This window comes from Cucurbita pepo, chromosome LG17 (assembly GCF_002806865.2).
Source record: "Cucurbita pepo subsp. pepo cultivar mu-cu-16 chromosome LG17, ASM280686v2, whole genome shotgun sequence".
Lineage (NCBI taxonomy): Eukaryota > Viridiplantae > Streptophyta > Magnoliopsida > Cucurbitales > Cucurbitaceae > Cucurbita > Cucurbita pepo.
Genome location: NC_036654.1, coordinates 2802761 through 2814945, shown reverse-complemented (window position 1 = coordinate 2814945; position 12185 = coordinate 2802761). Strand labels below are relative to the sequence as shown.

General features: G+C 36.1%; 1 protein-coding gene and 1 long non-coding RNA gene across 5 annotated transcripts; one reads left to right on the top strand and one right to left on the bottom strand.

Annotated features, from left to right (window-relative positions):
• The first annotated feature begins 403 nt into the window (after positions 1 to 403).
• On the top strand, positions 404 to 3254 carry LOC111778298. Of its 4 annotated transcripts, none has more exons than XR_002812518.1 (6): positions 404 to 603; positions 734 to 838; positions 1863 to 1929; positions 2259 to 2316; positions 2400 to 2502; positions 2993 to 3254. It is a non-coding gene; the product is annotated as an uncharacterized LOC111778298 (long non-coding RNA). The 4 variants fall into 4 exon arrangements; XR_002812517.1 differs by lacking the exon at positions 2993 to 3254 and adding an exon at positions 1997 to 2144 and having other exon boundaries at positions 2400 to 2593; XR_002812515.1 differs by lacking the exon at positions 2993 to 3254 and having other exon boundaries at positions 2400 to 2593.
• Positions 3255 to 4827: 1573 nt separating this feature from the next.
• Positions 4828 to 6896, bottom strand: LOC111779226 (probable xyloglucan galactosyltransferase GT14). The gene has a single exon (XM_023659325.1). The coding sequence runs from the start codon at positions 6605 to 6607 to the stop codon at positions 5123 to 5125; it is 1485 nt and encodes a 494-aa protein (XP_023515093.1). The 5' UTR covers positions 6608 to 6896; the 3' UTR covers positions 4828 to 5122.
• Positions 6897 to 12185: the final 5289 nt, after the last annotated feature.

The following is a 12185-nucleotide window of genomic DNA, read 5'->3' as shown; positions in this document are numbered from 1 at the left end:
AAAAATTATCATAATAAGTATTCCATTAATTTTGTTTAATTATAATTTATTGTTATTAATTATAAAATTAATTTGAATCAGTCCTTCATAGTTTTAAATTATGGTATATTATTAATGAAGGAACAAATAGGCCCAAAAATAATTAATTGATTATAAATGATTGTTATAATTATGAAAAAAAAATCTAACTAATAACTAATTCTAACTAACCAATTAATTAATAAACTAATTAATAAATAATTTAGTAATAAGGAATTTGAATAAACTTTGGTAAAAATGAATAAAATATTTTAATTGATTAAAATAAAATTACAAACAAAAATGAAAATATCTTAATATCTTAATAAATTTAACAAGTAAATAATAAAAGTGGCGGTTCCATTTAGGTTAGGAGTAAAAAATTTGTTCGTCCATTTTTCCGTAACCCATCTGTTCTTGGATATACCTCTGTTTTACTTCAATATTCTTATGCTCTGTGGCATTTGAATGTTGATGATGGGCATGGCGGTTCCTTTTACTTGCAATCAGCACTCGTGGATTTCTACCATTTCTGGCCATTCGCTCCAAAGTAGCCCTGATTTTCGAATCTCTTGCCAATCGAAGGTAATTTTTGAAATCCGTTTTGAATGTCATTATGTTATGATTTAGAGAGAAATTGAATGAATTATAATGTAGAGAGAGAGGTTGGAGTTAAGGAGGTATTGTCCAATGCTAGAAAGTTGTTTGGTGTTAGGTATTGGTTCCTGATATTTGGAGGTCTTCAGCGGAGAGGTATCGCGATCGGGTAGCATTACTGGATCCATACCATAATCCTGCTTCCAAAATTACTTATTAACAGGTATCCATACCATAATCTTGTTAGTATTCCTCGTTTGCTTCTTCAGCATAGTCAGTGATTATGTTTTTGCTTCATTTTAGCAACGAAACACCATCTTGTTTCTTATATTACTTGCTTTTCTTTTCTTTTTTTCTTCGTAAATTTAAATTTGCAGCTAGAACAAAGTATCTTGAATTCCTGTGAAGGTCTTAGGGCCATTGGAATAAAGCCAGATGAAAAGATCGCACTCTTTTCTGATAATTTATGCCGATGGCTTGTTGCCGATCAAATATTGTATTTCATTTTGTTATATTTTAATAATTTGAGTTCAGGTATTATGAGTATGGGAGCAATTAATGTTGTTAGAGGTTCAAGATCATCAAGTGAGGAGTTGTTGCAAATATACAATCACTCTGAAAGGTCTCTTAAATTGCTTCATATTTACTGTACGTTGCAGAGAATCAAAGGTTTTAATATAAACTATGTTTTGGTTTTAAATTTAAACTTTCGCATTAGTTGTAGACAACCCTGAGGCTTATGGAGCTCTCGAATAGTCTTTCCTTAATCGAGGCCCAACTCTTTTCTTAGAGCCCTCGAACAAAGTACACACTTTGTTCGACATTTTAGTCACTTTTGACTACACCTTCGAGGCTCACAATTCTTTGTTCGATATTTGAGGATTCTATTTCACGGCTAAGTTTAGGGTCATGGCTCTGATACCATGTTAGGAATCACATATCTGCACAATGGTATGATATTGTCCTCTTTGAGTATAAGCTCTCATGGCTTTGGTTTGGGATTCCCCAAAAGGTCTCGTACCAATGGAGATACCCATGATCTTCCACTAAATTAACCAACGTGGGACTCACACCCAATAATCTTCGACATTTGTTTCATTACTCTCTTTATTTCACCAAAGTATGATGTGTTCTAAGGCTGCTTGGTATGTCAAACATTTTCCTGATAAAGAATTTATGGGATATTATACCTGCTAAAGTTGGGGATAAATTTCTAAGCATGCTTCCACCTTGGCATGCGTACGAAGGGCTTGTGAATATTTCATATTTACACATGGAGTGGAGCAAGCTTACATAACAACGAGAAAGTTAAAGGTATTTCACTTGCACCAAATCTGGGAAATTAGAATTTTTTTAAACTCTTCTGTATTTGAGTTGTCAGGATGATCTTCGTGATTATCAACCAGACTACTTGGTTTCTGTTCCATTGGTGTGATTATAGTTCCCAACAAGGGACAATTGTTGTCTGCTATATTCGATCTTAGCAATCAAACCTTGACAAACCTGATTTATAGTGAACTCATAAAGTGGTTAGACTTTTCTGATGTTCCTATGTTCATCATTAGCCATTTACTGTTCGTTCTTAGTCTTTTGTGAAGAAGGAAGGGTGGTTGATAGCAATATAATATGTTGGTTTCATGCAGGACTTCAGAGTGTTCATTTCAAATTGGACCAATCCTCATTGCCAATGAACCATTCACGGTATGAAATTCGTGAATTTAATATAAAAAGATACTTCCAATTTGCAAATCTTTTAATCTACTTTTGAACACTTCGAATTGTAGATGGATAATGGGTTACTAAGCCCTACATTGAAAGTTTGAAGACACAAGGTTACTTCTTATTACAAGAAGGAAATAGAGAACTTATTCAAGGCAATATAATGTGGTAAGGCAATATAATGTGGTTAATTAGTATCTGGACTTGGACAAACCTTTAGCACAAGCTATATATATAAATAACTTTATAATATGCTACATGTGATACAAGCCTTTATATGATATTCTAGGATTAGTCCATGAATGTAAGTACCAAAGTACTATCCTAAGGCCATGAACTTAGTTAAGTAAGTCCACCACACACCCCATTCCTTAAAAGTTACCGTGACCTTGGTAGGTGCTATTCCAACCCAAATCTCATGATTTCATGTTTTTCTCATCTAGATAAGATGTCATGTGCCGTAGGATGTTATGTTCATGCTTTCATGTTTTCTTCGACTAGATTTTTACTGTAATGTTTTGGCCTGATTAATGCCCGATTTATGGACTTGAGGAATTGGGTATTCAAAGATTTTCACCATACACTTTCACTATAAAATTTAATTAGATGAAATTGAGTTGAGATAAAGCCTCAATTTGAGTATATTGTTACAAATTAGGAAGAGAGGTCCCACAAAGTTGGGGGAGGTGCAAGAATCAGAAACAAAGATGTTGGGCATCGTGTTGTCTGCAAAGGCTGTAAGGCGCCGATCCGCATTTATAACGACGGTCCCATCAGAGTGTCGGCAACACTTCAACTGCACCTTTCACTTCATATTTATTTCTTTTTCTCTTAAATCATAACTTTTTTTCTTTTTTTATTTCAACCTCTCAACATAAGGATAGAGTTATTGCGTTTTAATTAGTTTATCTTACATTTTTCTAAATATTAATATACTAAACAAATTAATAGTGACCAAACCAAATAAATTTTAGGAAACTCAACAACCTCAATCCTTGTTTAATGACATCTCAATCTTTTAAGTTACATTTTATGGCACCTATGTTTGTAAAGAAATAGGGGGTGTAGATTGAATTCGAAATACGACCCAGCTTGAATAAAAAAAAATTGGGTTAGATTTTTTTTTAGAGCTAAATCAGTTCGATTCAAGTTTTGAGTTTATTAGACAAAGAATCAGGTCAACTCGAACCAAACCAGTCTATTATATACATACATATTTATGGTTTTCTTCTAGTTTTAGCAACTATAGTAGACGCTATCTTAGCTCTTTACCCTTGCTCCATTATCGCTAGGAAGTTCTGCAAGTGCCATGCCCCTTACAACCTCCTCACCCTTCACACTACAATTATTCTCACTTACCATTAACATGTGGATGAAAATTGTCTATCTGTGCTTTATATGTCACGTCCCTCTTCCCTCTTCCCTCTTCAATTTGAAGGACACTAATAGTAAAAACTTTTAAAATTTCTTTCCTAAAAATTTTAGAGCATTCATGTTACTTTGAAAAGTATATAAACATTTTTTGAAACGTGATACTAACGATTCCATCCATATCTAATGGTACGAACGATTTTAAACTTTTAGGGTAGTTTTGAAATTAAAAAAGAGGCGAATGGTTTAATGAAAATTTTGAAAATCCAATAATATTTTTTTAAAAATTTAAGGGTAATTTTAAAAAAATTTAAAAAGTATTTTTTAAACAAATAGTTTACCATCCAACCTAATCAATAATAATATTTTATTAAAATATTTTTGGATCTTCCAAAATTAAGTTTTAGTAATTTAGGGAATAAAATAATCCATAGATATGAATGGAAATAAATCATGAAGATGGCATGCAAAACAATAGAAGCAAAAAAGCAAAAGCCAGCATTGAAATCTTGTTGAAAAAGCATGCAAATGATTAGGCTATTCAAACAAGAACCATTTCATGCTCTTTTTCTAACTTTCTGTTTCTGCTTTTCTTGACCACTTATACCCTCAAACCCTTAAATTCAGCTCTTTACTAAAGCAAAAAATATATATATAATGAAGTATTCTAATCAAATTAGCATCCTACATTATTTCCGAGCTACATTTACATAAATGGATCATATAACAATTATGAAAATAGAAGGACTAAAAATGTATTAACAAGGTGCACCTTTCTTTTTAGTAGCTTAATTATAGGAACTTAAAAATCAAGCGTGTTTTGCTTCGAGCAATTGGGTGACTTCCTGGAAATTTTCATAGACATGTAACGGAGAACAAAACATGCTAAAACATCTCGTGTTGAACTATGAAAATAGTTTTCACTCTTATAAATGAGAAGTAAAATGACGATGTTATACAGGAATAACATGACTATCACGTGCCTCTAATAAAGGAGGTGGGTAAACTCACATTAAATAAAAGCTCAATAATATATTCACAAATAATAATAATAAACATACGCAATATTTTGTAAAGCTAAACTATGATAGAACCTAAAAAGAGAGAAAGGAAAAGGACAAGTGAGGTCAGAATAAATATGATATATAATTCATTTAGAGGTGTATGTAATGCATCTTTTATACATACATGATGACACAAAAACATCCTAATAAACAAAAACTGTAATTCTTCCAATACTCATAACAAATGCAGCAGCAATCTATGAAACATTGAAAAAGAAAATGAAGAACAGAAAATAGGAGCAAAAACTTGAACAATGGGATGAGGATGTATGATAATTCTTACTTGGTGAATCATAGTATCCGGCAACAGCCCTGATTTCCATTGTTCTTCGTCCAAATCCGCAACATTGTTATCAGATTTTTCTGGAAAATGTGTACTTAAAATGATCAGGATCATCAAATCCTTCACTGGGATCTTTCCCATCCCTGATCTTCCTTCTAACATCTTCAACTCTTTCAAGAATCCCTTTAACAGCTAAATCAAATGCATCTTCAAAATCCCTAAATTTCGATCTGGGATCTGCATAAACAATTTTTGGAATAGTTCTTATAACCTCCTCTCTCATGGCGGATTCCCTGTCCTTGGGAATCCCATTCAATATCCCCTCAATGCTCTCGTTCCAATTTTTCACATCCCTCACAGGTATATACACAGAATAAGCTGTTCTGTTCTCAGGAAAATGCCATAAATATTGGGAATATGCAGAACCTGGATGAAAGAAAACAGGAATACATCCAGCTAAAATCGAATCGAATGTTGATCTTCTGGTGTATGAATCTCCGACAGGTTGCAAGCAGAAGATCGAGCTCTGAAACTCTTTCATTGTGGTAACAGGATCATCACAATTAACCCCATCGGAGCTGCAATCTATGAATTTACAGAGGGAAGAATCTCGACATTGTTCGATTACCATACCGCGAATGGAGTCTCTGAGTTCCGGCCGTGGAGCGCCGGCGAAGGTGAACAAATGACGGCGCCGTTTGGTCCTCATGAGATTCTGCCATTCAACAACTTCACTCAGTTTCAATGGATGAAAATAAGTCGGATACGGAATCGCAAAATCGTTCTTCCACGAACTTGCTTCAACAGAGAGCATCGTCATATTGTGAGACTCAGGCAAGAATCTGAGTTTACTTCCCCACTCAGAAACATCATCCGTTTTTCTTCTGAAATCCCAAGAAATTCTTCCGGCAATGAAGAAATGATCCCTCCCAAACATCCTCTTCCACTCAGGTTTTTCAGAAATCACACTCAAAAAATCTCTAGCTGAAGAATCCCTAACAGAGATGCTCGGATTCCAAAGATAATGGCTGATGTCGAGACCAGCGTAGAACGGTACATAAACGGCGGACGCCATAGCCGAATCGTTCGTCAAGCACTTGTACTGTTTCATCTTGTTGTGGAAAATGACCTCCAACAGAAATTGATTCGTCTTGAACCAACTATTATTGGAGAAAACCCCTTGAGAATCTTCAATTTCAGGCCCTAGGCCACAGTTCACCAAATACGGACACATATCGGATTTGTCGGTTCCTCTGGTAAGAGATTGGCAATTTCTAATCAAATCAGAATTGAAACGACTCGGAATGTCCTGGATGAACAAGTAGCGACCAGAGCAAGGATCGGCGGCGTCAGATTCCGAGTCGACGCTCCGAGCAGCAGCAGAGGGTTTGACGAGTAGTCTATTAGGGTTTAAGGAGGAAGCGAGGACGCCATTGTTGGAGGAATGGAAAGCGGAGTAATCAAAACAGAGGAAAATCCATGTTATGGCGAAGGAAATGAAAATGGCGAACCAGAGCTCGGTGGAGCAAGTGGTTCTGAACAGTTTCTTCTCCATTTTTTGGGTATGGCTGTGGACGGAATCTGAAGACGCGTCTTGTTGGAGTCAAAGCAACGGCATCTTCAACACAGAGGATTCTCTAGGAGAGCATCATCAGCATGAAGGGTGTGAAGGAATAGCAGAAATTACAGTTTTACGCCATTGATGAGCAGCAAGCTATGGAGGATAAAAGAAAACGTCGGTTACAGTGTTGGAATGGAAAGGAAATTGAAGTGTAATAATTGGTGAGGCCATCTCGTTTAATTTTCCAACACATAATACGCTATGAATGCGTGATAGGCGTAATCATCTAAACACTTTTCTATGCCATAGTTACTTTTTTTTCTACACCCAATTAGACATAGACCACGTCAGGATCGAATTGGAGTCATGAGTCGGTACATGTAGTAAGTGTTACCCATCTGACCCTTGATGCCATCGAGACAAGAAAGTGTCTTAACTCGGCTGGATATTTCTTATGTAGTTGGGAGTCATGAGTCCGTACATGCAAAGTCCAAAGAAGTCTCATTTGGATGCTGGTCGATGAATCTTGAGATATGTTAAAGGTACAGTCTTCTGTACAAAATAAGCAAAGACTACAAGTTACTTGGATATTGTGATATATTGACTGTGTAGGAGACCATAATACTTGAATATCAACCGAGACCATAATACTTGAATATCAACCACTGGGTATGTGTTCAAGTTTGGTTTGGGAACAATTTTTGGTGTAGCAAAAGACAACCAACAGTATCATTGTCAACTATAGAAGCGACGCAGAGTATAGAGCAGTGGTTGGAGCAGAAAATTGACTATCCAATATCATTTCATTGCGACGAACAGAAAATCCGGTGTTTCATTCTAAAATAAAACATGTGGAGGTACACTACCATTTCATTAGAGAGAAAGTCGACCCAGTGACAGACTTGTTTACAAAAGGGTTGAATAGTAGCAAATATGAGAGCTTTTGTTGTCAGCTCAATATGGTGAAGTGAATGAGGACTAGTGCTGAGCATAGTGTCAAAATATATCACTAGCACAATAAGGTCAAACTCAATAATTGTATGAGCCTATATTTATTTTTAAAAAAAATGATGGAAATATTTTAGGAATAGAGATATCTAGATGTCTGAGTAAAAACTTTAGATATTAAAAAAAATGTAATAAAAATTTTAGGAATAAATTGTCTAGTCTCTCCTGTAAATACCTTTTCACTTCTTCCTCACAAGAAATTGGAAGCATAGAGTGCAGTAATTTTTATAGTGTCTTGTAATCTCTTCTCGGTTTTAATAAAGGGTACAAGCATGTCCTCCAAGTAAGTAACTACATGAACTTTAGGTAAGTAATACTTGTAGGATTCGCTAAGACATGCTAGCATACGAGCATTCCTTACCATAAGTGGTTAGAAAATGCATGTTAAGGACTTTAGAACGACGTTTTTAGATGAGTATGTATTGTATGCATGGTATGATAAAATTATCTTTCTATCCATTTGTGATGAATAATTTTTTATATGCTTACCGCTGAGTTAGAAAGAAGGATGGCTATTATGATCTGTTCTTCGGGTGATCGATGAATGTTATTTCCCTATTGAGATTGTTTGCTTGTGTGAGTGCATGATACACTACGTTTAGCTCCATGTGCTGACTGTATGTTCTCCCTTTTGAGCGTGCTTATCTGTATATAGATAGAACATTAGAGTTTGGTTGGTTAGACAATAACCTAGGTCACAACGCCTCCAGTGGATTGAGCGACTTAGGATCGTGAGTGACGATCAAAGGAAAAAGACCCGAGGAGTCAAAATAGAGCAACCTGTAGCAAGAAGTCCACATTAAACCAGCTAGTCGCCTTAGGAATCCAATAGAACTTCTCAACTTCTAGATATGACTAAGGTGAAGTTTAAATTATGGGATACGAGCTTAGTTGATCGATAGAAATATCTCCCTAGCAAAGCATGCATGAGAGAAATTAGTTAACATTAGTACGCTACAACTAGTGCGATTTACTTGTTGACCAAGGTTAGTATGTTTCCAGTAGACCTTGCACCCAGGATCATGAGCGATTAGAGGCTTAGACTCATGTGTACCTAGAGAGTGGTTTAGCCCGAGGAGCTAACCCCAAACATCTTGAAAATGAGAGATGAGATTTAAACCATCTAAACGCCACTAAGAACCTAGTAAATTACAACGACATCTAAATATGATTAAGGAAGCTTAATATAACACTGAACCCACTTGAGTTACTATTGATTGAAGGATCAGGACAAGGCTGACGTCGCGATTCTATTAAACTAGTCTTGTAGAAAGACTAGGGACTCTACGGGTAGTTAGCTCAAGGTAAGGACTCCTATTGAGTGTAGAAACGAATCAAGGCTGATGCCTCAACTTTGTAAATCAGTCTTAGAGAGAGACTAGGGACTACAAGTGTAGCTGTCAAGGCCAAAACTTCTACTATGTGTAGAATCGGGTCTAGGCCTTAATCCTGCCTTGAGAGGAGACACTTGACTACATGAGAAGCGATGTGAGGAATTACCACTATATGTAAACCCGCCGTAAGAGGGAACGAGGGACTACATGATTGGGTAACATGAGGAACTACTACTGTATGTAGACGTAAACTCGCCTTAAGAGGAGACAAGGCACTACGTAAGTAGATACGATCCCAATTCTCTAAACCTTTGAAATTATATACAAAGAGTGTCTTTTTATTTTCATTAAATACTTTTAACTTTTCATTTTCAAGACAACGAAACAATATAACAACAACACCGTAGAAGAAGATCATGCAAACTCTCAAGTCTTTTGTCATTTTTGTTTTCGTTTTAGCGTTCGTCCACAGACTCGAACGATGTACGTGTGGTAAGCCTCTTTACTTTTTTAATGCAGTTTATTTTTAATAAACTAAGAACACGAGTCAAAGTTCACATGATAAAGAACCCAAATAAATTGGATAATGGAACATGGGCCGAAATAATGAGTATTGATATATTAATACGTCATTTATGTTTTTATTTTCAGACTCAAAGTATCAACTTCCATTGACGAGGTGGGAAGTGATTATTTGGAACCATTATAGAAACCCACCTGTTGAGGTTCATTGCAAGTCCAAAGACAACGATTTAGGTTATTGACTTTATATATCTTCTTAATTACTTGAAATTGTGAACCATATGTGTTTTCACTTTTATCTACATTATAAATTTAGGTGTACACACCGTCACTCCAGGAACCGAGTACAAATGGGAATTCAAGGAAAATTTCTTCCAAACGACATTGTTTTGGTGCAACTTTAAGAGCAAATTAGGGCATGCTTCATTCTAGGTTTTCTGGCCAGAAAATGGAAAATGGTTTTCTGATCGGTGCAATAATGAAAGATGTATTTGGTTTGCTGATAGTAAGGGTTTTTCATTGCTTAATATTCCTCTAAACAAATTTGAGTTCTTGCACGCATGGAAACCGGGTAGTTCTTAGACTAAATCTCATCACCAACTTTTGCTGTAATTTACTTCCCATATCAAATAAAAAGTAATATTAATTGACGTTTGTTGAGATTTTTCGTACCATCGTGCTATTGCTTTATGTGTTCGTTGTATATTTGTGTATTCTAATAGGCACCTAGCCTACGTTCTTCCAATTTATTAAGCTAAAGTTGTCTTTGTTGCGACCAAATCAAGATTCAACTTCTTTAATTCCCACTTCGTCTTACATTCTAGCTTAAGGGGAGATGAAAGACTTTTTTGAGTACCTATATGTCCACGTACCAACGTGTGACTTGAACACAGTCTGATATGACCATAGAGCTGTTAAGGACGGTTGGGCGGGAATCCCACCTTGGCTAATTTAGGGAATGATCATGAGTATATAAGTAAGGAATAACATCTCCATTGGTATGAGGCCTTTTGGGAAAATCAAAAGCAAAACTATGAGAGCTTTTACTCAAAGTGGACAATGACATATTATTGTGGAGGGTCCGTGGTTCCTAACACAGTATCATAGCAAACCCATGATTTGTTGTGGGTGCAAGAGTATATCACTATAGCCCAATACAGCTACCTTGTTACGACTTCACTCTAGTCACTAGCCCTGCCTCCGGCATCCCCCTCCTTGTTGTTAAGGTAATGACTTCGGGCATGGCTAGCTCCCATAGTGTGATGGGCAGTGTGTACAAGGCCCAAGAACAAATTCACCGCCGTATGGACCTCTATAATTAAAATTTAAGTTACATGTCGATTTTAATACTTTCTGTTGTGTTAGAATGAAGATGGTGATATTGTGGTTGTACTCCAAGCGATTGATGGAGGTTATCTCCTCGATAAGACTAGAGCATTACAGTTAAGCCAACTAGATAATGACCTAGGGCAAGACCCTTTCAGTCGACTGAGTACCTTAGGATCATGAGCTGCAATTAAGAGGTCTAGGCCCTAGTGCTCTAATACTAAGAAAGACTCGAGAAGTCAAAAAGAGTACCATTGAGTCAAAAGTCTATATTAAGCCACCTATCTGCCTTAGAAGCCTACTATACCTCCTCGTAGCCTAGAGATGATCAAAGCGATGTTTAGAATATGTTTTCCGTTCTTAGGTGATTAATAGAAATATAATTATGTAGGAGTGAACCAGGTTAAGATTACGGTGCTAGAGCTAGAGTAGTTTACATGTTGACTTGGGTCAGTACGTTTCTAGTAGATCGAGAACCTCAGGTTCATGAGCGACGATCAGAGATCTAGACTTGACTGCACCCAGAGATTAAATTAGTCCCTAAGAGCAAGTCCCGACTGTTCTGAAAATGAGAGATGACAATTAAACTCCTTAGATGCACTTAAGAACCTAGTAGACCTCCACGAGAAAGACAACTATGAAAGCTTTACATGCCCAGTAATAATGTGACAATGTTACCAAAGTCTTCCTGTCTTATCCTCTCTGATATGCCCTTAGTATTAGTAGCCTCACCAAGCAGTAGGAGTACAAGTACCATCAAGTTAGCCCTAGTCATGATAGTATATCCCGTCAAGTTAATTAGGTGCTCTTATCTAGTGGACCCATCCTAAGAGGTGGCATGGGACCATGCAAATAACATAGTAGTTGGCCAGCACATAAGTCTCTTCCTCATAAGATTCAGGGTGACTCTATAACCCTATGGAAGGGTTGCATCTAACCTTTCATGGATGATGATAGACTAGCTACATGCCATACTATCCTAACAAATTTTATATGGTAGCATCTCAACCTAAGATACCAGTCATTTATTATTGTTGTTATACAAGCTGATTAAGTCCAAGAACAGGATAGTTCACTCCTAAAAATTAGAATTTTCGTGCCGTAAAACCATGCACTAGAAATGGGTGTCAATACTGACGCAATATCTACCACTCCTAAGTGTGCATAGATATGAAAATATTATTACTCAACGAAAGAATACAGATTTAAGAATTAGAAAAAGAATTGGGATCGAATGTTCAATCTTCATTGATATTCATCACCTTTAAATAGGATACAAGATACTAAATAATATCTACCAAGAAAATATAAACTAACTAAATACTGATAATAAAATAAAATATATTACTATTCAAATTCAACTGATTACGATATCTAAAATA

Coding starts and splice junctions, on each gene's coding strand:
- LOC111779226 (XM_023659325.1), bottom strand. CDS start 6,607: ATGGAGAAGAAACTGTTCAGAACCACTTGCTCCACCGAGCTCTGGTTC.